The sequence below is a fragment of the Thunnus maccoyii genome, chromosome 7 (assembly GCF_910596095.1).
Source record: "Thunnus maccoyii chromosome 7, fThuMac1.1, whole genome shotgun sequence".
Lineage (NCBI taxonomy): Eukaryota > Metazoa > Chordata > Actinopteri > Scombriformes > Scombridae > Thunnus > Thunnus maccoyii.
In genome coordinates, this window is record NC_056539.1 from 11,575,531 (window position 1) to 11,599,381 (window position 23,851).

Sequence of the window (23,851 nt, forward strand, 5' to 3'; positions counted from 1 at the left end):
CAGGGGGTGTACTAAGGGGGGTTCTCCTACATTAGAGCCATTGTTCCACTCCCTCAGCTCCATGTGACATCCATATACGCTGCCGCGAGGCTTTGTTCCCCCTCCGGTCCTCCCTCTTCCCCTTATTCCCCTGCTCTGACTAGCCAAAAGCGAAACCGCCCCTCGGCTGTGTCAAAATATGGCTGTACACAATGAAACGGCACAAAGCCAACACTTGCCTACATACAAAATCTGTTTGTCTGGTACAGTTTGCCTTTGGAGTTTCTCAGTGTAAAGTCTTTATTCTACCAGCGTAGTCCACTCAAGAAAGATCCTATTTTCCAAAGAGGTACGTTTACTAAAAAAACTCAACAATAAATATAAGAATATACACACTCACTCACTCACACACACACACACTCTCACACACACACCCACAGTGTAAAGGGCAGTTTGGTGGTGCAGTAGGAGGTCTTGTCCTTTGGCTTGGCAAGCGCTCTGGGAATGTGCTTGGAGCTACACCAAACTTAGTATGTGTGTTTATGTGTGTGTGCATGCGTATGTGTGTGTGTGGCCATTCATCAGCGTCACTACCGGAGCCCTGGGCGGCTGGGCCGGACACAGCTGGCCACAGGGATCTCCAGACTATGTTTATGACAGTAGGGCTATTATTAGGGCTGGCTAAGAAGGGCAGACTATACACAACACACACACACAGATACACGCAGGCTGGCCCAGAGCCTGGCTGCAGAGACTAGGGTTTGACGTGAGCACAATAACCTTGGAAGACCCGGAGAGAGGTGGGTAAGAGATATAGGGGATGAATGAGAGAGAGAGAGAGAGAGAGAGAGAGAGAGAGAGAAACTATCCTCATATACAACCCTGTGTGACACAGAAAAGACAGATGAGGAAGCAACAACGGATCTTTTCTTAGTAATGCAGAGTGGAAGATATCAAACAGAAGACAGGTCAAGGGCACACAGAGAGGGAAGGAAACGCCAGTCTCATTTTCCTCCTCTCTCTTTTTACCACTCCCTGCCTGCCAATCACACCAAAACTCAATACGGAGCAGTACATTTTTCCATCCCCAAAACTCTCCTCTGTGTAGACTTTGACACAGACCCTGTAAATACACCGAGCTCTGCAGAGAAAGCCAGAGAAAAATAGACAGAGAGAGAGAGAAAGAAGGGGTGATCTATGAATAATCGATGCGTCAGTCAGTTTTCCTTGCCTTTGAGCCCAGCCCAGCAACACAGCAAGGACTGAGATAGGGAGCACACACAGGCGGGTGGGAGGAGTGGGTGGAGGAGGAGGAGGAGAGGCTGAGGATGGAGGTAGTGAAAAGGGAGGAGGGCTGCAGTGTGCAGGACGCAGAAGGAGATTAAAGGAGCTTCTCCTTTTATTGATTGTATAAAGATTGGCCTTCATTTGCAGTTGTCTTAGTGCTGTTGTTTGTTTGTTTGCCTTGATAAGTCTTGTGATCTTGCAGAGAGAACATTGTGTTTGCTCAGCATCCAGGGAACCAGAGGGAAAGAGGAGGGAGGGGTGGATGGAGGGGAAAACAGAAAGAGAGAGGAAGCGAGAGAAATAGAGGACAGAAGAAAAGAAAATCACTTTGCAGCAAAGTCAGCCCTGATAAGTCTGGTCTTTTTGTAGCCTTTGTCATGGCGTGGGTAAAATAAATATGCGACAATATGCTTGATTTGTGATAATTAGGTGTAGTGTCCAAAATCACATGATAAAATCTTTTGTGTTCACAACAGTGAGTTAAGTGTTGTAGTACACCCAATCTAAAGGTCTTGATGTGAGAGTTCTATTGTTCAGCCCGACTAAATTTAGTTTCAACTGTCAGCATATGCAAAGGTTAGAAATTTCCCCATAATATTGTGAAATTTTAGGAAACCACAAAGTAACCACTGAACATGAAGCACATTATGGTAAAGAAACGTGAAGAACGAATCAGACCGAAAATCTGACCCCTCAGAGTCGAGCATTTGGAGACCTTAATCTCAAGGTCCAGAGGCAAACAGCAGAGGTCCATGGGGGAGCACTCTGGAGCGGAGTTCAGCCAACCACATGGGAAAAAAAAAACAAGCTATCTAGTTTGACACCAGAAAAAAAAAAAAAAAAACAGTAAACCAACCAATCAGACCAGCAATGAAAGCAACCAATCAAATTGGAGCTAATATGAGCATTTTGACAACCATAGAAAGGGCACTGACAGCCCTGCAGGGACACAAGCTCTTCAATGACTTTTAGACTTAATTTACATTCTCTCTCTCTCTCTCTCGCTCTCCTTGTCGACAATGAAAGGGCACCTGATGTGCTTGGCTGGCTTAGCTAGATAGCTCTACGCTGTACTGCGTCGCTGGGGCATTCATTGAGTTACCGGTGCACGTGTGTCACAGCAAACCTCCGTGTGTGTGTGTGTGACACGAGAAAGGAGTAAAGCCTACCAGTGGATAATGTGCAATGCCTCGGCCAAGCGGGTCAGGGCTTAAATACAGGTCTCGGTGAAGTTAAGGGCATTTCTCTGTGCCTCTCTCATTCTTGCTTGCCCTCACTTGTCCTTTGGCTTGCCCAATCCCAGTCAGCACGAAGCTAACGTGACCTGACAAATCCAAAGGGGACAAGTGGGGGTGAAGGGATGAAGAAGAGAGGAAGGGGTTGCTAGAAAACTAACTTTGCCCCTGCTCTGCATGCCTGTGTTGAACCCAGGAAGCTGCAGTGGGAGTGGGACTAAAAGGCAGCCCATAGCCCTCCCCTCCTCTGCCCCACAATGGCTCAGCCTGGTGCCCTGTGTACAGCCCCTGTCCCTGGCCCCTACACAATGGGTTTGGCTGGGCAGGGGGCTAGAGGGCTGGAGGGGGTGCTGGGGAGGTCCACCCTACTCAGTAAAGGAATTTAGCTAACAATCAGCCTGCCAGGCCATCCTAAAGCCCTCCTGTTCAAATCCAACATGAGTCCTGGGCTGACAAATCCCCACACTCAGCAATAATTTACACCGGAGCCATGAAACTAGTCGCCCAGACTTTAACCAGGCATTTGTGGTTGAGTATGTGTGCATGTGTGTATGTTCAAGCTTTTTATTTACGCTCGTCTTCTCCCCCTTCGCACATGAACTTGCAGCGGAAAGGGTAAAGGCTCTCAGGAGACGGCCAAGCTATGTGACATTTTCAAGAGGCTGTCTCAACCAGAGTTTGACTGCGCACACACATTCACGCAGATGCGAAGCGCAAGTTATTCCTGTAGCTGAATGAAGGCAGGTTTCTGTGAAGCAGAGTTAAGCCGCAGTGTTAAGTCCAGTAAGTCTTCCATCAGGTGTCGGCTGATAAGACTGCCTGAGGGCGCTTAGTCATCGGCTTCCTTGGGACACCATGCGGAACGGGATACAAGAAGGCATGCAGCCTCTGTCCGCACAAACAGACCAGCACATTCTTTGTCTCAGCGAGCTAAACTGTGCTTGGTTGGGCAGGTTACCCATTCACATCACTTTCTGGAAGTGAATATTGTGAGCAGGAAGTTGGACTGAGGCAGTAAAGTCAGAAGAGGGCATTAGACAGGCTATTCTTTCACCCATTCTCTTTTTTTCCTGCTTCTCCACTGGAAGCCCTGGTTAATCAGTGGGCAGTTGGTGCACTGATGGACAGGATATAAACACCCATATGATGAATGGAGGCTTAGTGTTGTGGTTTTAACAGCCCCCCTCTTCCGCGTCCTCCTCCTCTCACTGCCATCTACTTCACAAAGCAAATTCTTTTCAGTGTTGCATTTTGGAATAAATCTATCTATTTAAGGGCCAAATGAACACAGACAATGTATTGATGCACAACACAGACATGGAAAGAGAAGGAGGGGGGGGGGGGTGATTAGGAGGAAGACAGAGAGATGGGTTTTACAGACAAGGCTGTTTTTGGACAGCAAATGGGGGAAAGAGCAGCGTGGGCTGTTGAGTGCAAACGTAGAGCGAGATGACAAGAGTGGGAGAAGAGGGGAAGGGGAAGGGGGGGGGGGGTAAGTAGGTGGGAGCAGTGAAGGAAAGGTCTTCCCTGAGTTAGGAAAATAAGCCTGTGTTATTCCAACTGTTCACTGAACACATGTAAGGGCACCCAGGGTGATATAGAGGAATACTGGACATTCCCAGTCAATCTGTGTTCAGTTGCTACAACTAAAGCATTCTACTCTGCTTGCGACAGAAGGTCATAAAGCAGGGGACAAAGCCAGACTATGACAACAGAAATATCTGCTCTTGCTTTTTTAAACAAAAGAAAACATTAAACATTAATCACTGTATTCCAGGACCCTCCCAACCAGACTATTCCACCAAAGAGTGGCTCGATTTCCTCAACAGGAGATAAGGAGGCAGCAAAGGACAATGCTGTTTCTCTCAGCACAGCCAGTCTAACCTTACAACGTTGACTGAATGTTATCTGTACTGGACATCTGTCTGACACTCAACATCCTGTGTCTCTGCAAGGAAAAGAAGGTTTTCAAACACCCAGACTCGGTCCCTAAACAGTATCATCTGAACTCCAGCACCTGCACCAGCCCAGCCCTTGGGCATGGGTATGTTGAGGTTTGTCCAGCCCCAACTGGCCCCAGCCCATACATGCCCCAGCTGCAGCCCTTCTTTATGAGGTAGGTTAAACCACCCAAAGCCTAATCTAATCTAAACATAGCCAAGCCCAGGCTTGAAGGAGTAAACCTATCTCCTTGGTGTGCAAAAACAAAGCCAACACTGCTGCCTGACAAGCCTGACTGAACAGGTCTGGAGAAGCTTGTATTGCATGACTAAGAAGACCCCCCCTTCCTCCTGTCTATTCCTCTTCTCCTCTGCCTCAAAACCCAAGAGAGATGTACTGTATGACTGTTTTTGTTCTTTAATCTCACTTTTTCATTCTTGCTTTGTCAGTAGTAACAGAGACAAAGATAACAATGAATGCTTTAGTAGGTTGCAACGTAAGAGAAGAACACAGTAAAATTGCAAACACACACACACACTCCTCCAAAGCTGTGGCAACTCTAGGAACATCTGCTTCATGAGGGCTTCAAGGGATGCACAATGACTTATTGTGCGTGTGTGTGTGTATGTTTGAGTGTGTTTCTGTTTGTGTTCATGACATGCTCGCATGAGCAGAGGAAGTGCAGCATAGAGTCACTCACCAGGAGGTTTGCACATGCGGATCTGGCTCTGGCACTGCACCAGCGGATGAAGAGTCGGCGGAGGGCTGCTAGGGCTGCCGGCGGGCACAGAGGTAGTTTTGGCAGAGAGGCCCGTCATGCCAGCAACTGGGGGTGAAGGAGGCGGCGAGGGGGACGGGGAGGTGGGCGTACCACACTGGGTCTGGTAGCGGAGCTGGGTGAGGGAGGGGGGCATGCCCTGGTAGTGGCGTGTAGCGCTCAGGAGGTCGTTGAGAATCTGAAGGATGGTACCAATATCTCGTCTGGGACGCCCATTGCTGTCCTGGCAGTTAGGGTGCAAAGTGCCTGTGTGAGAGAGAGGGAGCGAGAACAAAAAAAATATTACAAGAGATGTTTAATAAATTTGAATAGAAAAGCTTAAGTGTTTTCCTGAATTCCTTTTGTGAAGCATGCGGGTCTGCATAAAAGAGGCTTTCAGCTGGATCTCACAGTGAGCATAGTTATTTCTTAGAGCAGCAATAAATCTTAAAAGCAGCTCATTGTCCCCTCACCTGAAAAGGTCCCTGAGAAGACTCCGGGAGCGTGGTTGACGAAGCTCTCAATGATGGCGCCAGGTTTGCGGGAGCGTGCCGAGGGACTGGTGCCGCTGTTGGGGCTGTTGGTGCTGTTGGTGCTGCAGTTAGCCTGGAGGAAAATGGGCACAAAGTGAGCTTTCTAGCCAAAAAAGAGACAGTTTGATGAGAACACCTGTGTACAACCTGCATGAAGAAAAATGTTCACATCCCATACTGTATTAAACACGGTGCATCGAATGACAAACATTCATACGTAACGTGCTGTGAGCTGTGGAATATTAAACTTGTACTGAGAAAACTTACATGTGTTCTGTAAGTGACCTTTACTTCAGGGTGTAACTACTATTAGAAGCATGTTAAGTAACCTATGCAGTAAAGGGTGATGATTATACGGAAACACCACAAAACAGGAAACCTGAGCTTCATGTTATACAATAGCCCTATAGGACAAGATATCTGGTTTCTTCAACTGACATCAGACCAAACCTGGCAACCATGCTGCCTCACCTCAGCGTAACTTGGATCACTCAACTGACATCTGAAAGTGAAATTGAAACCCTGGTCTCTGTGTTTGTGTGTGAGTCTGTGTGTGTGTGTGTGTGTGTGTGTGTGTGTGTGTGTGTGTTACACATGTGAAAGCATGATGAGGAATAGCTATTTCCTTTTTCTCACTCCTAAACTGGCCTGTCTTTCTGTTTTTCTTGTTGTGAACCATCTCTCCCACAAAGTCCACTGACATCTGGTTCTTATTCACTTTCCATAGGCTGGAGCTTGGGGAGGTAGAGAAAGTATAAACAGCAAATTTGGTCGGTGGAGACGAGTAAGCGTGTTTGTGCATGTGTGTGCAGCTGTTCTTTAAGTTACCCAAAGTTAAATAAATGACTGTAAAGGTTAATGATAAATGACTGACAACAGTGAGGTTAATGATCAGTCATCAGATGAAAAACCAACACTGATTCATTAAATTTGCCTCTCTTGCTCTCTTCTTTCCTCTCACGCTCTATGTATTTCCTTCTTGTGTGTGTGTGTGTGTGTGTGTGTGTGTGTGAGACTGTTTGTATGCACTGGATTTGGGAAGCAGACTGCACTCCATTGATGACTAACTGCATGGTGGTTTGGATGAACACACACACATCACATGCAAACCATCTCCAGACCTGAGTAAACCACGTGTTTGCCTTCATGCTGCTGGGATATCCCACTAATCTAATCAGTTTAATGGAGGATGATTTAGTTGTGTGCATGGCACTTGGGTCAAATGGTCATAACCCATCCCACCCCGTTGTTCATTCATGAGAGCTAATGACATCAGCTTTTTATGTTTAAAAAAAAAAAGATATTTTACCACTTTTAACATCTTTATACATAGCACCTTAAATGATTTTTAAGACTTTTTGCATGCTTGGCTCCTTACTAAGCTAGGGCGGAGAAAAAAAATATGGATTAAAAATATTTTTGAGGCTTACCTCAGGGCAGAGGACTGGGGCTACAGGGCTGGCCTGGCCGATGTCGTGGCTGGGTTGGCCTGAGGAAGGTTGGTGGTAGTGGTGGTGGTGATGATGGTGATGGGGTGGGGAGCGGAACAGACCTCCGGGGATGTGGGACGGGCGAGGGGAGTGGGGCTGAGGAGGAGGAGTAGGAGGGCTACAGTGAGTGGAGGAGGGCGACTGGTACATGGGAGGGAGCGGCTGGTGGTGCGTAGAGGGCAGGGGGAAGGAAGGGGAGCCCGGTGAAGAGGGGGAAGAAGGGGCTGGGTGAGGCTGGGACAAATGGGGGCCAGGGTGACTGTGTGGATGATGGGGGTGATGGTGGGAGTGCGGGTGAGGGTGGGGAACACGGGGCTGCCCTGTGGGCTGTCCCATTGTGGTCTCTGCGTTGCCCCGGGTGATGAGGTGTCTGTGCTGGAGCTGGGGACTGCCAGACTGCTGTGCCGCCAACTGGAGCTGGACGAACATCATGTGATCACCTACACGCAGTGCCAGGGTGAGGGGAGAGCGGCCGGACAGAAAGTCACTGACCTGCAGGTAGAAAATAGAGATCAAGGTTGAGTAATTCAATTCATATGCTTCTATAGCAAAGCTAAAACTCAGCTTTTCCACATGACAAAGTTTTACTAAATAAGAGATCTAAATATGATTTACGTATCAAAATTCTTTAGCCAAAAAGAGAAAGACTCCCCCGCACGTATTGACTTCCTTCTTTGTAAATGAACAGTGGATGGCAGTTAAAATACACACAACAGTGCTTTGACCTCCCCCTCTCATAATAGAGACACAGACACACCACATTAGCCCATCATGCAATCAATCACCATTCTGTAACACTGGCCTATTTACATCTGCTGGATGAGGAGACCTATTGGAAAACACACACAAATAGAGCCCACTCTCGCTTGCTTCCCACTGCCCTTCGGCCCGTTCTTAGTCAGCAGTGTCATTCAGCTAAGAGACAAAGGCCACCCTTCTGTCTGGCCCGGGGCCTGAAAAATCAGTCCCACGTCCAGGAAATACACCCCACCCGCCTCTCAAACACAGAATGGCCGATTGTCCGCGGCGGATCTGGAAGGGCTGCCCATTTTTGGAGCTCTGGCAACGGCAACAGGAGCTAAGTGTGGAGGCCTTTACTGACCCACCCGTGGCCCGGATGGACACACACACAAATGCACACAGGATAGCAGAGTTGTCACGACTTGGCTGGAGGATTCACACTAAATAACAAAAGTTCTCTTGTCCCCCCTCTTGCATGCCTGTGGCTCTGTTGCTGTGTGTTGCCACTCACTGCTGAAGTCCGTGCATGTGAGTAAGTGCGAGCGTGTGTAATTTTTAGTGGCGAGTCGTTCAGGGGTCACAAAGCTTCTTTGGGTCTTGAAGACTCAGCAGTAATGACGTCTCAGGTTCTCCACAAATAGAAACAAACAGAAACAACCAGCACTGGCAAATACAAAGTGACGCCTCTGTCCAAAAAGGTTTCAACAACCCCTACTGCCTGTGTGCTTTCATTCCCCAGAGAGGGAGGGAGGGGGGGGGGGAACAGGAAGACAGAAGGAGCACCGAAAAGCTACATAAGGGGAGGAGAGAGCACAGACAGGACAGGAGATGGAAAGTGATAGAGACTTACATACAAAGACAGAAAAAGAGAGCAGAGGCCTCACTCCCCCCCCCTCCAGACCCTGCAGCCTTTGGAGTGTGCTTGTGAGATGTTGGCCTGTAGTTAACCCTGTGAATCACCAGGCTCTGCCCTCCATCACTTCTCTCCCTTTTCTTCTGCTTATTTATTTCTCTATCGACCGTTGCCTCTCTGTTGCCAGGGTGACCTTTGCACATTGGTATTGACATGGTTTGGAAAAGAGGATGGAAGAAGAGGAGAGGCAGGTGAAAGGACGAGGGGGTTGGGATGATCTAATGGCTGCATTTCAACATGTAAATAATCAACAGCTAAAGCAGCAAAAAAAAAAAAAAAAATCAGCATAAAGAGGACTGCAGGAAAAACAGAAACTCAGCCTTTCCAAAGTGTTAACTCAGCCACTAATGGCTTGTTGATACAGTCCACACCCACCATGATTACCCCGTTGTGGTAAGACAATAAACTCAGCAGGCCTAAGGCTGGGTGTGAAATGGGGTGGAGAACAGGGTAAGGTGCTACATGAGATGGCTCTAAGAAACTCTGTGTACAAAAGGTCGCCTGTGACTTGATAGACAAGATGTGTGTGTGTGTCTGTTTGAGACCTCAGGGAGGGCAGAATCTCAAAAGTGGGTGAGGGGGAGTGAGTGAGAAAAAAGGGGAAAAAAAGGAGGGGGAGGAGAAACTAACTGTGTCTGTGAGTGACAGCTGTCAAGAGAATGAGTCGGCAGTTTGCCAACCCACAACACACACACACACAAACGGACACTATACAAAGTCAGAGGCCCTGAGGGAGACCATCAACCCAGTGTTTAGTTAGAGGGAGGGAGCAAGATAGGGGGGGGAACACCCCTGAGAAATGAGTATCTGTTTGTCTATGGTCGTGTTCAGACCTCCTATCCTGTATCAAGATATATCCAGACTCTGCCAAGACAAATTGTAGTTCACACCTTGCATCAGAATGTGTCTCCAGTAACCACTTGTGATCATATTTTGCTTACCCGCTCACATTTGATTTTATCCGTGAAGAAAGTGCAACAGCTGCTTAACAGAAAAATTTGCATTTTGTAGGATTGCAGTGGCTATTCAGTACTTCCCCATGAGATCTTCAGTTTTTCTCTGCATTTTGAGAGCAGACATAGTTGTATTTACAGGGTTTTACTATGATGGGATCATCCAAGACGCTATATAAAGTCTAAACAAGGCTTTTGCTTTATAAGTCTGTTTCTATGTGTGCAAGAGGGTGTGTGTGTGTGTGTGTTTGCGAGCAAATGTGAGAGAAAGTGAGAGAGAAAAAGTGAGTGACAGCAGGAGAAGCAGAGAGGAGGCTTGATTACCCTTTTAATGACTAGTGTGGATTATTCAAAACCACCAAGATGAAATTCATGTACTCCTACTGAGCTCCCAACACCACATGGCGGGCTTCAAATTAGCCTGCAAGAGAAGCGAGCTTTCTCCCTCACACTTCTTCTTTTTTTTTTTTTTCTTCTTCTTCTGTTTTTTTTCCCTCCTCCAGTCGATTTTTGTCACTCCAGATCTCAGAATCTCAGTCGTTGACTCATAAAGTCAATTTAAAAGTTGCTCACAGAAGCCCCTCTAGTCTCACATACATGAGAGCTAAAAATGCGTGCGGAGATCTCCTCCTCTGTAACCATGCGTCTGACTCATATGGGGTCTCCGTACATACACACACCACCCACCACAACCTATTCTTTAGGCAAGAAATTAAAAGGCCACAAACCCACATAAACATAGACATGGAAAATGACAGGGGACATCTCAACTACTATAATCTGATCAGCCACTCTCATATCTTTGCGGCCAACTTTCTTTACCCTCAGATGATAAACATAGGGAGCCAAAGTAAACCTTCAGGTGTGGAATTCCACTCCTCCAAATGAAGAGCCGCATCGTTTTTCGGCTGACATGCTATTTCTCCCGACACTCCTGAACACCCTGAAAAAAGGAGGGCGAACAGCTTGTGTAGCTGGGAGCTGGGAGCTGTGGAGTGGAACACCTGAAATAGGGCCCGTTTCCTGAGGGAAGGGAGGAGGCGGAGGATGATACAGCGCGGCCTGCCTGCCAGAGGCTAGATTGGCGAGAGTGATCGTGTAACAACAAGCCTCCTCCAGACGGACAGAGACTGTGAGAGAGAGAAACAAGGGGAGGGAGTATGTTGAGAGTGCGTGAATGTGTGTGTAGGGTGTGTAGGGGGGAAGGGGCTCTCTAGTGCTGGAGAGATGGCTTGCAAATGATTCCCAAAGGTCTCAGCTAGCAGCTCAGCTCCAGTCCAAACATGCCTGTCTGCTCTCAGGAGCACAGCCAAGACAGCCAATGTGGCTGGCTAACATTGACGTCAGGACAAACACCAGATAGAGCTTTCGGGAACATCACAGGCAAACAAAAGAGAGCTCCTAGGCATGTCTTTAAGTCTGCAACCCTCCTCTCCTTCCTCCATTTCTTTTTCCACCTTGCTCCTCACAGCGCACTCCACGAAATTCCAAGCCTTTAGAAAAGCAACTTACGGCTTTGTCTAGTGGTTTGTTATGAGAGACGCAAGACAAGGAGAGTGGAGGGCCCCGCTTTGGTTGTGTTAAGGCAGACAGAGAGAGAAACCAGCCCTTCATTGTTCTCTTTCTGATGCAGCAGCAGTGGTATGCAAAGGCAGGAGGAGGTCATGCCTGAAGAACAAGGTGTGTGTTTGCTAAAAACAACATATATAGGTGATTATCCTCAACAGAGATTGCACGGACAATGTCATGACAGAGTCCATTCGGCAACATACAGGTGTTTATGAAGAGCTGCTCCACTGAATTGCCGTTCCTCTTTAACAACTGACCCCAGAGCCAGTGGCATCAACCATTTTGTTTTAGTTGTCAGGTTCCAGGATGTGGTATTTTGTTTAGCAGCCAGCTTTGGTTGCTATGCAGTGATGGGGGAGAATATGATAAGGGGCAGCCGGAGGAGGAGGAGGGGTGGAGAAAAGATGGAGGAAAAAAAAAAAAAGGGGGGATGGCAGGAAAGAGGAAGGGAGCAAGGATGGCGAGGGGGGATGGGGGATGCGGGCGATGGGGGTAGGGTGTCAGAGTGGTGGTGTTGGTGGTGGGTGATGAAATATTCAGTGAGAGTGTGCCTCTGGCTCCTTCCCTCTTTTTTTTCTTTCGACATCTCTGGCTGACAGTTTTATTTATTGGGGTCCCTGTGGTTCAAGGAACTCATTTGCAGTCGTTCTTCCTTTGCACACTAAGCGAACTAAGGGAGGGAGATAAGGAGTGAGGGAGGACGAGAGAGGCTGAGAGACTAAGGGAGGGTGAGAGGGAGAGGGAGGGAAAGATAGAGCGTGTTGGCAGCACTGAGCTGACATTCATGAACAACTGAGCAGCTTTGTGCCGGAGAAAAGAGGATAGAGGATTGGAGGGCGGGACAGGAGGGTGGAGAGAGGGAAGCCTTGAGAGGAGGAAGCAGTCTCCTCCAGCCATATTCTGGTTCCAATGCAGCTGCTCACCTGTCGAACTGCTAGGTGAAAGGTAGTGTTCAAAAGCCTGCTTATTAACCCGCCTATCGACCTCGATGTTTTGATCGCACCAGGACACTATTGATAGTCTTTGTGCAGACACACACCAGCTAAAGATGCAATAACAGGCTCTCAAAAGAGAGAAAGAAAAAAAAAATCAATGACTTGCATCATGCCCCAAATCCTAAAAGCAGCCAGGGGGCTCTTCAAAGGCCCCATTAGAAAGATAGGCGCCTGTAATACTGCCTGATAAGAAACAGAGGGGGCTGAGAGGCGCAAGAGAGGACCAGCTGGCCATCACTGAATTTGATCGGCTGAGTGAAAAGAGAGATCAGAATGGCAAAGTTCAGGATGATCAGGTTCCTGCTAAAGCCAGTCCTCACACTCCAACTGTGCCAACAACTGGCCAGCTACATTGAGCCGATTCACATGCACACAGGAGCCTCTCAACCCCCGGCCCTGTTGCATTAGATTCAATTCAAGTTAAGTAACAGCAAAGAAATCCTCCCTCTGTCCTGTGTTGGTGGGGATACAGGAGGGGAGCATCCGCAATCAGCTAATCTGATTTGTGGATGCTTACGAAAGACATCATTATTCGTAGCAAGAAAAGAAGGCGGAGAGAATAGATCTCATCTGTTTTAGGTAAAGTAAGCGGGTACAGGTAAATGGTAGAAGAGGAAGGAGAGGAGGAGGGGGAGTGTGAGAAATGATGACCAGCAGAGACCCATTAAGAAATGGTGTGTGCAAAGGTGCAGAAAATGCTGTCTTTCTTCAAAAGAACTTGCTCTTTCTTAAGCGTGTTTTTGTAAGTTGTGAATTACCCCGGGTCTTTTGACCCCTGCCTCTTTGTTTCACCAGTAGCATATGCCTAATTGACTTCATTAGACTTGGTGGTGGCTATCAGACATGATATTCCTGGCCTCCATCCTCCCACACAGTAGCCCCACTAGTCACGATGCCTGCTACTTGAATCACAAAAGCTCCGTGTCGCCAGGGAATGGAAAACAATGACGGTCACGACTCAAATATAGAGAAATAAGACTCCCCTGGCCGCTGAATGAGGGCACACACAAAGACGCAGACATTAAAAATGGATGTTGGCACATGCACACACACACACTCACACACATATGCAGGCAGATGCATACACAATAGGACAATGAAATCCCCTGCAAAATCCATCTCTCCCTTGATTGCCCCACAACACACCTTGATTCCCTCCATCCATCCCAGCATCCCCCTCCCACTGTGTGTTTAAGCATCACAAAGGGGATTACACAGGTGCAAAAATACTGCGTGATCAGCTTATTAATGCAATTTTCAAGGCCAGGATTTATATGAGCAGGGACTGAATAGGCCTTTAGATCAGCATTGTCTTTTATTCCATACACAATTTGATTTACACATTCAGCAACAAATTAATTTCTGTAGCTTTCATTTAGGTAACAAAAAAGCAAATTAACATTCTAAAGAGTAAAGACTCCCTCTCTTAAGCTGCATGCATATAAAAAGCCATCATTTCAATGGCAGTGGGAAGGACAGAGGGAGCCGCATGCTATAAAAAGGGGAGGATCTTCTCATATTGACCAACACATTGACTTAAGTCATTTTTCAATTCCTTGCACTCCCAAATCCTCAGTACAATTATAATGATTTCCAGTAGTGTCAATCCTGCTGATTAACTAGCATCTAGATAAGGTGGGTACAGGGTGCATGACTGGAAAAAGAAACATATTGACCATTTGCATTGAGCTGTTTTACACACAGCCATGTACAGAGACACAGACATGCACAGGTACAAAGTTAATTGTCCCTAAACATACACCGTTCTCCAAAATCTGCCTTTTCTAGTAGTTAGCTAATTTTCTTTTTTTGGATGATTCTCTTTTGTCTTCCTTTCTTTAGACCCTCCCCTGTATCTCTTCATCTGTGAGTTACCCAAGCATGCATGCTCAACCTGCCCATTACCTCCTACCTACAGAACCTGCACACACACACACACACACACACACACACACACAACTTGACATGTTACAGAATGACTTGTGCAAAGCTTCCTCTTTCTTTTTTCTCTTCCACCTGTCTGGCCCACCGTAGCACCCCCTGAGGGAGTCAGAGCGGAGGAAATGAGGTGAGGGTGACCCAGAGGTCACTCCCCACAGATTGTCAGATCCTACTAGTTTGCATCTGTCCGCTTCTAGACACAATGACAAAACTGTGCCAGTAGGAGGAGGTGGAGGAGGAAAAGAGAGAACTGCATGAGGACAAGAGGTGCTTCTCGACAGGAGCAGGGGAAAAGTAGAGCAGATATGTAACAGCGTATTCCGCGGGGACATTTGGAATGGCAAAACACAGCCTCCTCCCAAAGCAATCTGTGTTAGTGTTCAAGGCGAAATTTGTCAATCTGCAGCCCACTGAGCCTCGCTCCAGCTGGGCCGTGCATTGATTTTGAAACCAGTATGCACCGCTGTAGCTGCAGTAAGTTGGGTATAGCTGATGCCTATAGATGTAAGTAGGATGAAAAGAGATTGTGGGGGGAGAGCCAAACTTAAAGAGTGACCCTCAATCATTGTTGTGCGTTAGAGGGTTTGTCAGCTGGGCAGGTTTGGTGCTCATGCTTTAAGACAGGAACAAAGAGGTGGCTGCATGGGGGAAGGGCAATGGGGGGATGGTAAGGGTGATGCCTGCCTGCCTGGTTGGCTTTTATTCTAACATCAATGTGCATCAATGAGCAAATAGTCCCTGTGTGCTGAGAGGGACACATAATCCTTCACTTTCTGTCAAATACCAAGATCAATAGATGGAGAGCTGATGTCACTGCCTACATATGCCCAGAAATAATGAATATTGCTTTCATTTCAAGTATAGTAAGTAAGTATACATTCATTTTACTACTAGGATCAGACATTTTCTCATTCTCTGAGCAGGATCAGAAATCCTCTTAAATATATCCTTTCAATGCTGGTGTGTGTGTCTGTGTGTGTGTGTGTGTGTCCGTGCATGACTGCATATGTAAGCTGTACACGCAACCTCTATTTAGCGGACAGAATGAGAAGAGAGTAGTGCAGGCAACTGTATTTTGATGGACTGTCAGGAGGCAGTGGCTTAATACAGCTTAGATGTCATGCAGTCTAGTGAGATGCCAGAGGAGGAATTAAGGCAGCCAGGATTGTCCTTGCTAAAGAAGCCAGCCATCACGGTCAAACTGAGGCAGCTAGCTGGACTTGCAAACCACAGCACATTTAAATTACAGGGCCCTGGGAGGGCTGTTAAGCAGAAACAAGAGAGGGAGACGGAGGAAAGAAAAAAAATCCCATTCCGATAATTGCCGGGGTTCCATTTCCATAAAACATTTTCTATCTAACTTCCTCTACAAAAAGTCTACAACAGCACTGGAAGCTGTCATGTCCTGCCTGATTGGTTGGCTAGCTAGCCGCTAGTTGCGGACTCCTCCAGGATCCTGATAAAGAAGCAGACGTAAGGCGATGCACTCAGCCCAGTCTTCCATGAATTCACGCGCTTCTTGGCAAAACACCCGATCTGGTAATGAGACCTCACATGACCAAAATACAGGTGGGTGCAGGGGTGAGGGGTTATAAGACGTGCGGGGTTAATACCCGCTACTTCTCAGGCTACCACAGCTAACAACCACCCACATTTCCCTGAGGCTATTTTTGGGTGTATGGGCATATCAGTTATCGTGTCAGACACTTTTAAGAGCTAAGTGCATTGATTGATTTTTGATAGCCCCTGAGTAGAGGTGGGGGGGGGGGGGAGGAAGGAAATGAGGGAAAGCTTTTGTATTCCTATTTTCTAATCTTACTCAGATCCGTAATCTCTCCACAATCTATATCATCCCACTCTGCTTCATGAATTATAAAGTGGAATCAATTTCTGTGAATAAAAACACAGGAAAGCAGCTTTATGTTTTAATTTTGACCTTTTACCCTGTTATCATGCTTTCTCTGCCCTTTATTCCAGCTGTAGGATTATGATTAATATTGCAACAAATATGAGTGCAACAGTAATATGTTAAATAATTCCGGAGAAAAAAAAACAAAACCATATGACTCATAACGAATCTAAGAATGAAGGGGTGAAGTAGCTAGAGATTCACACAGATTGAGAAATATGCTCTTCTAGGTCGACGGTTGAATTATCATCTGGCTCTGATGAGAATGACAGTCACTCATGGCTGCCCAGCAAAGGCGGCGTACCACATGATGGGTAAAGGCTTGCTTCCAGCTCACTATAATTCTGAAATACACACTCCCATCCAGTAACAGACACACACACAAACGGACGCTTACACACACCTACACACATGCAGTCATCTACTGTCAGTGCTACGAGACGCATGCTGAGTTCACACACACGACAAGGCCAGGATTTCCACCATAAAATTATCAGCAGGGAATGAAGCCATACCCGACCGCATTCCGCTATCTCTGGACAACCCACATCCTCTGATAAAAATTCTACTGAATGTACAGTATCGGTTTTGTGACAAGTTCACCAGAATGTAACCACTGTATTGCTGACACACTTAACTTGGTAAATTAGGGACCAATTTCACCATCTTGTACTGTTTTGACATCAGTCAGCGGCGCATCACTGATGCAGTTACGTACATGTCAGTGTTACACAACGCTACAAAAGGAAGTTGATCTGAGTCAGTCAGCTGCAGAGTGTTTCATACGTCACACTGTTGTCTGTGTGCATTCAGCCTTATCGCCTGTCTTCTCGCTCGCGCTCTCTCTGCGGCCAGCGAAGAGAACTCTTTGCCTTTTTCACTTTACTCTCGCATTGATCATTTTGGTGAGTCATGCCACAGTGACTCAAAAGCATACTGTATTTCGACAGCCTTATAAAGCCGTTTCACTGTAAGTACAGAATGTGGGCCCCACTCTGACTGTGTATGCAAGCTATGCTTCCAGGAACCCTATGCTAATACTGAGTGAGAAGGCTGTCATCTGATGATCCAGCACTCTGTTTATGAGTGAGTGAGACAAGACTCAATCTCCATGCAGCCACAGCACACTTCCTGGAAACTTGCCGGTGCATGTGTGTGTGTGTGTGTGTGTGTGTGTGTGTGTGTGTGTGTGTGTGTGTGTGTGTGTGTGTGTGTTAGAGCGTGAAATACAGAAGGAGTGGAGAGAGATTATAGATAAAGGTATAAACAGAGAGGTGGAAGTGAATGTTATGTGCTGGTCCTCTCAGTACTTCACAAATAAGCCTTTTTTTGTGGGGTGTTCGCCCTGGCTTCCTGCAGTTGTGTACGCGCACACACACATGCACACTATCACAGATGTTACTAGGATACAGGAGGGTGTTGCTGCTTATTATATCCTAACAGCTCACACTAGATGTCTAGCTTGGCTTGGCTTGTTTAAGAGGCTGAGATTAGACAAGCAAAGAGGCTTGTGCTTGTGCAGCCTGCTCATCTCATCTCATCTCTTTCCCTGTCTCTTGCATACATGTGTGGCTCTGTACTTATCCAAAGCTAAAACCACCCATACCCCCCATGCAAACACAAACAAAAGGTCCAAAGCTCAGCTTACACTGTAGCCATATTACAATACTGACAGTGTTACATTTATATTATTTCAGTGTCAACAGAGAAACAGACTCTTACCTGAGTTTCTGTTAAGCTCTCCAAGGCTTGCATGACGGACTGCTCAGGTCTTGATGCTTGAGACTGCACAGAAAGAAAAACAATTTTGTTTTTAAAAAAAATGAATAAAAAATAACTGACAATAATGACATCAAATGAAAAAATATGCAAATATATTTATTAGAATTACCAACTCCAAACAAAACTAAATCACAGTCAGGTGAGCCTTACCATTAATCCTGCTTCAACTGTTGGTACAAGTGTTAACTTGCTCCCATCAGAGATGCCTAGATCCTGGAGTTTGCCTGAACTTAGTCGCCTGCAGGGTTAGAGAGAACAAGATAATGAGACTGTGCTGACAATATCTCTCTTCAGACACACAAACACCCTTCAGCCAGGGGGGCAGACAGACTTCAAAACTAGTTTGGAAAAGAGCCGTGGGTGAAAAGCTCCATGAAAGAGAAGTATTGATTGGGCTGTCATATTTCAATTTCAAGTATAGTGGAGCTTGACAAGTGCTCGCAGTAGATATTTGGCACCACTGCCACTTGACTAAGTGGAGGTAGTATTTTCTTTTGGCATTTTGAGTTGTACAACTGAGGAGCAGAAACTCCACACTGAAACCTAAACCGTATTTTTTTTCAATAGCTAAAGGAAATTTAAACAGTATGGCAATTAGCTAGTACTAACATTTCAAGTCTATTCTTAGCTGAAACGTAAAACATTATGACAACTGTCTTTGCAATTCTGGAGAGTTTTTTTTTTTCCTTGCAGGTCATATTGCATTATAACTACTCACATCCAAATGTTTGAACCTTTGCCTGCTATAGGCACGTGAAGGATGTTTAGGACAACCTGCTGTACAGGCATGACCCAAATCTCACCCCATGCAGCTGAACAAAGGCCCTCAGCACTAACTTGCTGTGGGTCTACAGTCTGAGGAGCAGGAGGGGATTAAAAAAAAAAAGGGGGTTTCAGGTTTTAAAGGATGATGTGATTTATTGGGTGATTACAATGGGTGGGAGGGGATGGAGACTGAAAAACAATGCTGACTGTTTGCATGTACTAACGCCCCCCCCCCCTCTCTTTTTTTCACCTAACACCACCTGCACTATTGCTAGCTCATTTAATCTGGGCTTGATTCATTTGGGAACTGCATAATACTGTAGGCTCATAGTTTCGAGCTAGTTTTAAATAATAAAGGTGTTAACTACTCTCATCATCCATGCAGTGCTGCCCTGCTGTGCTATTAAAGAGGCATGCCCTGGGTGCTAAAGAAACCGGCCAGCCGACACCTCACAACAAGAAATCCACTGAAACCAAGAAGGAGTTATTCTGCTTCCAAAAGCCATACTGGCTATTAACATGTAACTACAGGAAATCACCACACTTACATTACTCATCTAACTACAGGATACATCTGCTTTGCATTATACAGTAACAGGTCAAAGATGAACAATATATATGCCTGTGCTGTAGCAGAGTAAATAAATCACAGGCTACCGAGTGCGTGTGACTTTACTCATCAATGATTCACGTGTTTGATTCGCGCAGCATTAGCAATTCAGTCAGGCTTCGGTATTTATAATGAAGGAGGGATGAATCAATGCAAGTCTGCAGATCGCCTCGTCGATACTGTGACCGGTGACCGGTGCGTCCCCTATGCGTAATTCCAATACCGTGCGTCCGGATGGTCAGTGGTTTCCTTGAATGTATTGATGACCAAAGCAGCCAAGGTTGTCTCTGAAGCTCCTGAGAGCTCAAGCAAGCATAAATCCAAACGTATAGATTAAAACATCACTGCAGCCCGGGGGTGAATGCACCTAAACTATGCTTATTCGCGTTTTAAACTGCGGAGTAGCCTAGACATTACGGCTTATGATGTCAGTATACAGTACAGAGAATCAAACAGAGGTTGTCCTTTTCCAGACAATAGAGGAAATTGATATTTGTATGTTTAGAAAGGCTACAACACTTCCAGTAAACACATTTCAGTAAGATGTATTGTCAGGTTTACTCACGTTTCTTTGTGTAGCAGTGCGAGTCTCTCTTTTGGTACTTTAAGTCTTTGCGACAGCCTCCTCTTCAGTCCTTCCACGGTCTCCTCCAGGGGCAGGGAGAGCTCGAAGCGTGTGCCGGTGGTGGAGTGGATGTACAGGTTCATGGAGGGCTCAGTCGGGACGGCCTCGCAAGACGAAGCCCCGCGACTGGTGCAGCTCCGGGCGCTGGGATGCTGGTCCATCCGATAACCTGTGGTCAGAGGAGGGGGAGACAAGACGAGCAAAGCCGGGGGATGAAGAAGGTTGAGGAGGATGGAGAAGCAGATCCGTCGCTTCGGCTACCGTCCCTTGTTCTGCTTGCAAATCAAAGACAGCATTCAGAGAGCTTTCTCTCTTTCTCTCTCTCTCTCTGTAGCTCTTGGTGCCTCCTTTCTCTCGCTCTCCGAGAGTCAGAATAAAGCCCAGTCCGTCTTCTCTCCGGTCGATATCATGAGAATATTCCCCCAGGAAAGTCAACTACATTAGGCTCGGTTTTCTCTTTGTTTGATCTCTCGCTTTGTTACCTTTCCCAAGCAAGCAAAAGTCTTCCTAAATGCTACATCGATGGGTAAATGCCAAGCAGACACGCAAGTATGTTGTCAGCAAAAAATGCCATGGGCGCTCTTTTACGCAGGCGGATACCTTTAAAAGAAAAACGGCGAGGTCTAATTCAAAAAACAAAATAAATTCCTCTTGCTGTTTTGTAAGCTTGTGCAAGCTTTAGAGGAGATAACATACGGTCCGTAAGCTGCAAAGCCTCACACAGCTACAGTGAGAGGCTCTCCGCTGCGCACTCATACCCACGGCAGCTCCACTGAAATATCGACAATGAACATTGTCACAAAGTATCCCACTTCCACCATCGATAAAATACGCCCACAGCTCCGAAGCAGCCCAACCAATCACGGGAGAGCTCCTTCAGGACGCCGCTGATCTCAGCCAATAGAAAGACAAGATCCACACCCACGTGGAGGGCAAGCGAGTTAAGGCCATTCATAATAAATTACAGCATAGAACAAAATATGTGTCCATTCCACATTAGCCTGCTGCAGCGGTACTTAAACTGAGGTCCGTGGTCCTTTAGAGGTCACTGATGAGTGTGAGGAGGATCCCCATAAAATGACTAATTGTTTACTTTTCATTATTACTAACTAACTCGGTGGTGATTACTTTATTTTACGAAGTAAGTCGGTAAGAAAACAATCAGCTGTTTCTCTTAGGTGACCCAGAGATAGAAGACTGTGCCAGTTCAGATTTCTCTTAACAAAAACTTTACATTTGAGGGTCTTTTAAATGGGAACTAGCTGTGCCACAGACTCAAAATAACATTCATCATCAGCATTCAGTCACACATCAAACAAGTGATGTCTTGTTTGATGCGTGACTGTGTCTTTCACTTCTGAATCACTGACGATAAACATCAAACCAAATCTGAGAAGGTATTCGATTTTGGATTAGGTTTCACTTTTTTTCTGTTATAATCACCAGCGCCAGTGTAGATGCAGCTATTACAAAGACTTATAAAGACCAGTGGTAAAACTCTACCCTGGTAAATCTGAGTTATCAGATGGGCTATAATGGCATTAATAGTGCTGACGCCATCCTCTTTCCCCTGACCTCAGCAACATGCAGAAACCATTAAAGTGTTCGCGAGTAGTATGCAAATTACGCAATGACCGGGGTATTCTCCTCAGGAAGAAGGATCCCGGATAACTCGCATGTATGCAAACATGTGCCGGTAAAAGATACAGAGAAGCCATGCAGAGGGGAATATGAAAAATGACTTTATATGATTTTTCTACATGCAAAAAGTGGAAATAGTAACTGTTGCTGCACAATAAGTTCATGTTTTTCAATCTGAGGTGAACAATTCACGTCAGATCAGATGAGAAACATGAGGAGCTTACACACAGAAAGGGACAGATTAAGACATTTGAAACATACATTATGGCCCGCACGGAATCATTTAGCTCTACACATTCCTCCAACTCAAGTAGGTGCTTCAATATAAAAAAAGAAGATACTCGGTCGCCACCCAGTGGCCAAGGAGGGAACTTTCACGATCAAAACCTGCAATTGATTCATAGTTTACTTGTGTCTAACAATGGTATCAGTTCGGACTATATAGCAAGAATCATCTGGCAAAAACTCTTCTTTCTTTTACTTTTAGGCTCAGTCATAAAATGTGCTTGTTATTTTCTTGGTTGTCACTATAACAGTGTCATTTAATAAGGTTGTTATTATGTTTCTAAACAGACAATATCAGCAACGACTTACTGTCAGCTACTAATTATAATTTACAGTAACAGCTTGACATTCTCGTGACATCGATACAGACCTTAGTAAGTTAATCATGTCCACAGAATTTACATGGAAGCTGATTCATCCAATCACTTGACAACATGCTTTTATCGATCCAATTGTCTCCAATCAATTTCTTACCCACCAACACAATATAGCCCTATGTCAAACTTTTTTTTTAAATAAATCTTAACATACCACGTTTAAATGCTGTTTCAATGTTACAGCTACTACTTGAAGGTAATATTAATGTGTACTTACCAATTATTGTGGCGAAAACTCTAAAGCTTCGCGCAGAAGTCTGTCGTGTTCCAGTCTGTTCCCCCAGTTTTGGCATGTAAAGTGTAACCAGACAGTGATAAAACTCTCAGATAAATCCAAACACTTGAATATCCACAGGATTTTTTCTCAGTAAATTCTCTACCGGACCCGTGCGTGTCCTGCGCGCGACGTTACGCACCAGACCTCGGCACTCCTGACCAATAAGGAGCTGCAGAAATGTCCTAAGATGCCTCCGCGTGTTGTCAACACACAGGCGTCTTTCTTAGTAATAATAATCGGGAAGGTGAGACACCTCTTAACTGACTCTTCTCAGATATGGGTGGAGAGTTGCGTTCTTGTTATGTCAGCATGTCATTTAAGGTGGCTTTGCTTCGCTGTAACCGCCTCTATGTCCGACGTGTTCTCGTCTGTGGGAAAGAATGTGCCTACGCAAAAGCTGTAACAGATAAAGATATCCAACTGTGTCAATGGCGTGGCTGCCTGGACAGCAGAGGAGGCTTTTAATGGCGGTAGATACGTAAATAGAAACAAAAAAAACCACCCGTCCGTGGTCTGCCACCTTAACAAAAAGTCAATGAAATTAATGCTTTGGCGATATCAGGGGTGTTGCTAGTCTTTGACGACACAGAGAAAAATGTCACCGGGCAACAGAGAAGGTAAACACGCTGCCTGGAAACGAGGGATCGCACACCGATAAACAAAAACTTAATGGGCACGACTCCCTTCTGCGTTTCAGGAAATATATCTACATGCTAGAGAATGTTAAGGGCATTTGTAATAACGTAGACTAAGTAAAATAGCAACTTCCATTTTCACACAGCACTGCCTTTGTACAACTTTATATGCTATTACACGGTTAGTTTTTGTATTATTCAAATGAAGACAGTGGTGGAGGAAGTATTCAGATCCTTATTTATCCTTACTTACTGATCCTTATCCTCACTTAAGTAGAGATACCACGTCATAACATGTACTCCATTACAAGCAAAAGTTATGCATTCAAATTGTCAAAGCACTGGCAGTTATGTGTACTTAAAGTATTGGCAGTAAAAGTACTCATAATGAAGAATTATTAAGTATATTGTTTTAATATTTCTGATGCATTAATATGTAAGCAGCATATTGGAGTTGCAGCTGGCAAAAGGGGAACTGATTTTAACCCTTTTAAGTACTTCCCAGTCATTTAATTTATAAAAATGCATCATATTTCTGTTTATTTAGATAAGCTTATCATATAATCCTCAAAAAATTTAGTAACTATAGGTGTGATAGGTGTATGTAGGGG

At 45.7% G+C, this 23,851-nt stretch overlaps 1 protein-coding gene across 1 annotated transcript in view; it reads right to left on the reverse strand.

Moving 5' to 3' along the window:
• The window catches only part of midn (midnolin), a 28,647-nt gene extending 5,539 nt beyond the window's left edge, over positions 1–23,108 (reverse strand). Inside the window, exons 1-7 of the mRNA XM_042417587.1 lie at positions 22,546–23,108; positions 19,966–20,194; positions 18,176–18,263; positions 17,966–18,028; positions 7,163–7,714; positions 5,673–5,805; positions 5,143–5,466 (exon numbers count right to left, since the gene is read on the reverse strand). Coding sequence (XP_042273521.1) covers positions 5,143–5,466; positions 5,673–5,805; positions 7,163–7,714; positions 17,966–18,028; positions 18,176–18,263; positions 19,966–20,194; positions 22,546–22,621 — 1,465 coding nt within the window. The 5' untranslated portion in view covers positions 22,622–23,108. The remainder of the gene's footprint in view (positions 1–5,142; positions 5,467–5,672; positions 5,806–7,162; positions 7,715–17,965; positions 18,029–18,175; positions 18,264–19,965; positions 20,195–22,545) is intronic.
• Between the last annotated feature and the right edge of the window lie 743 nt (positions 23,109–23,851).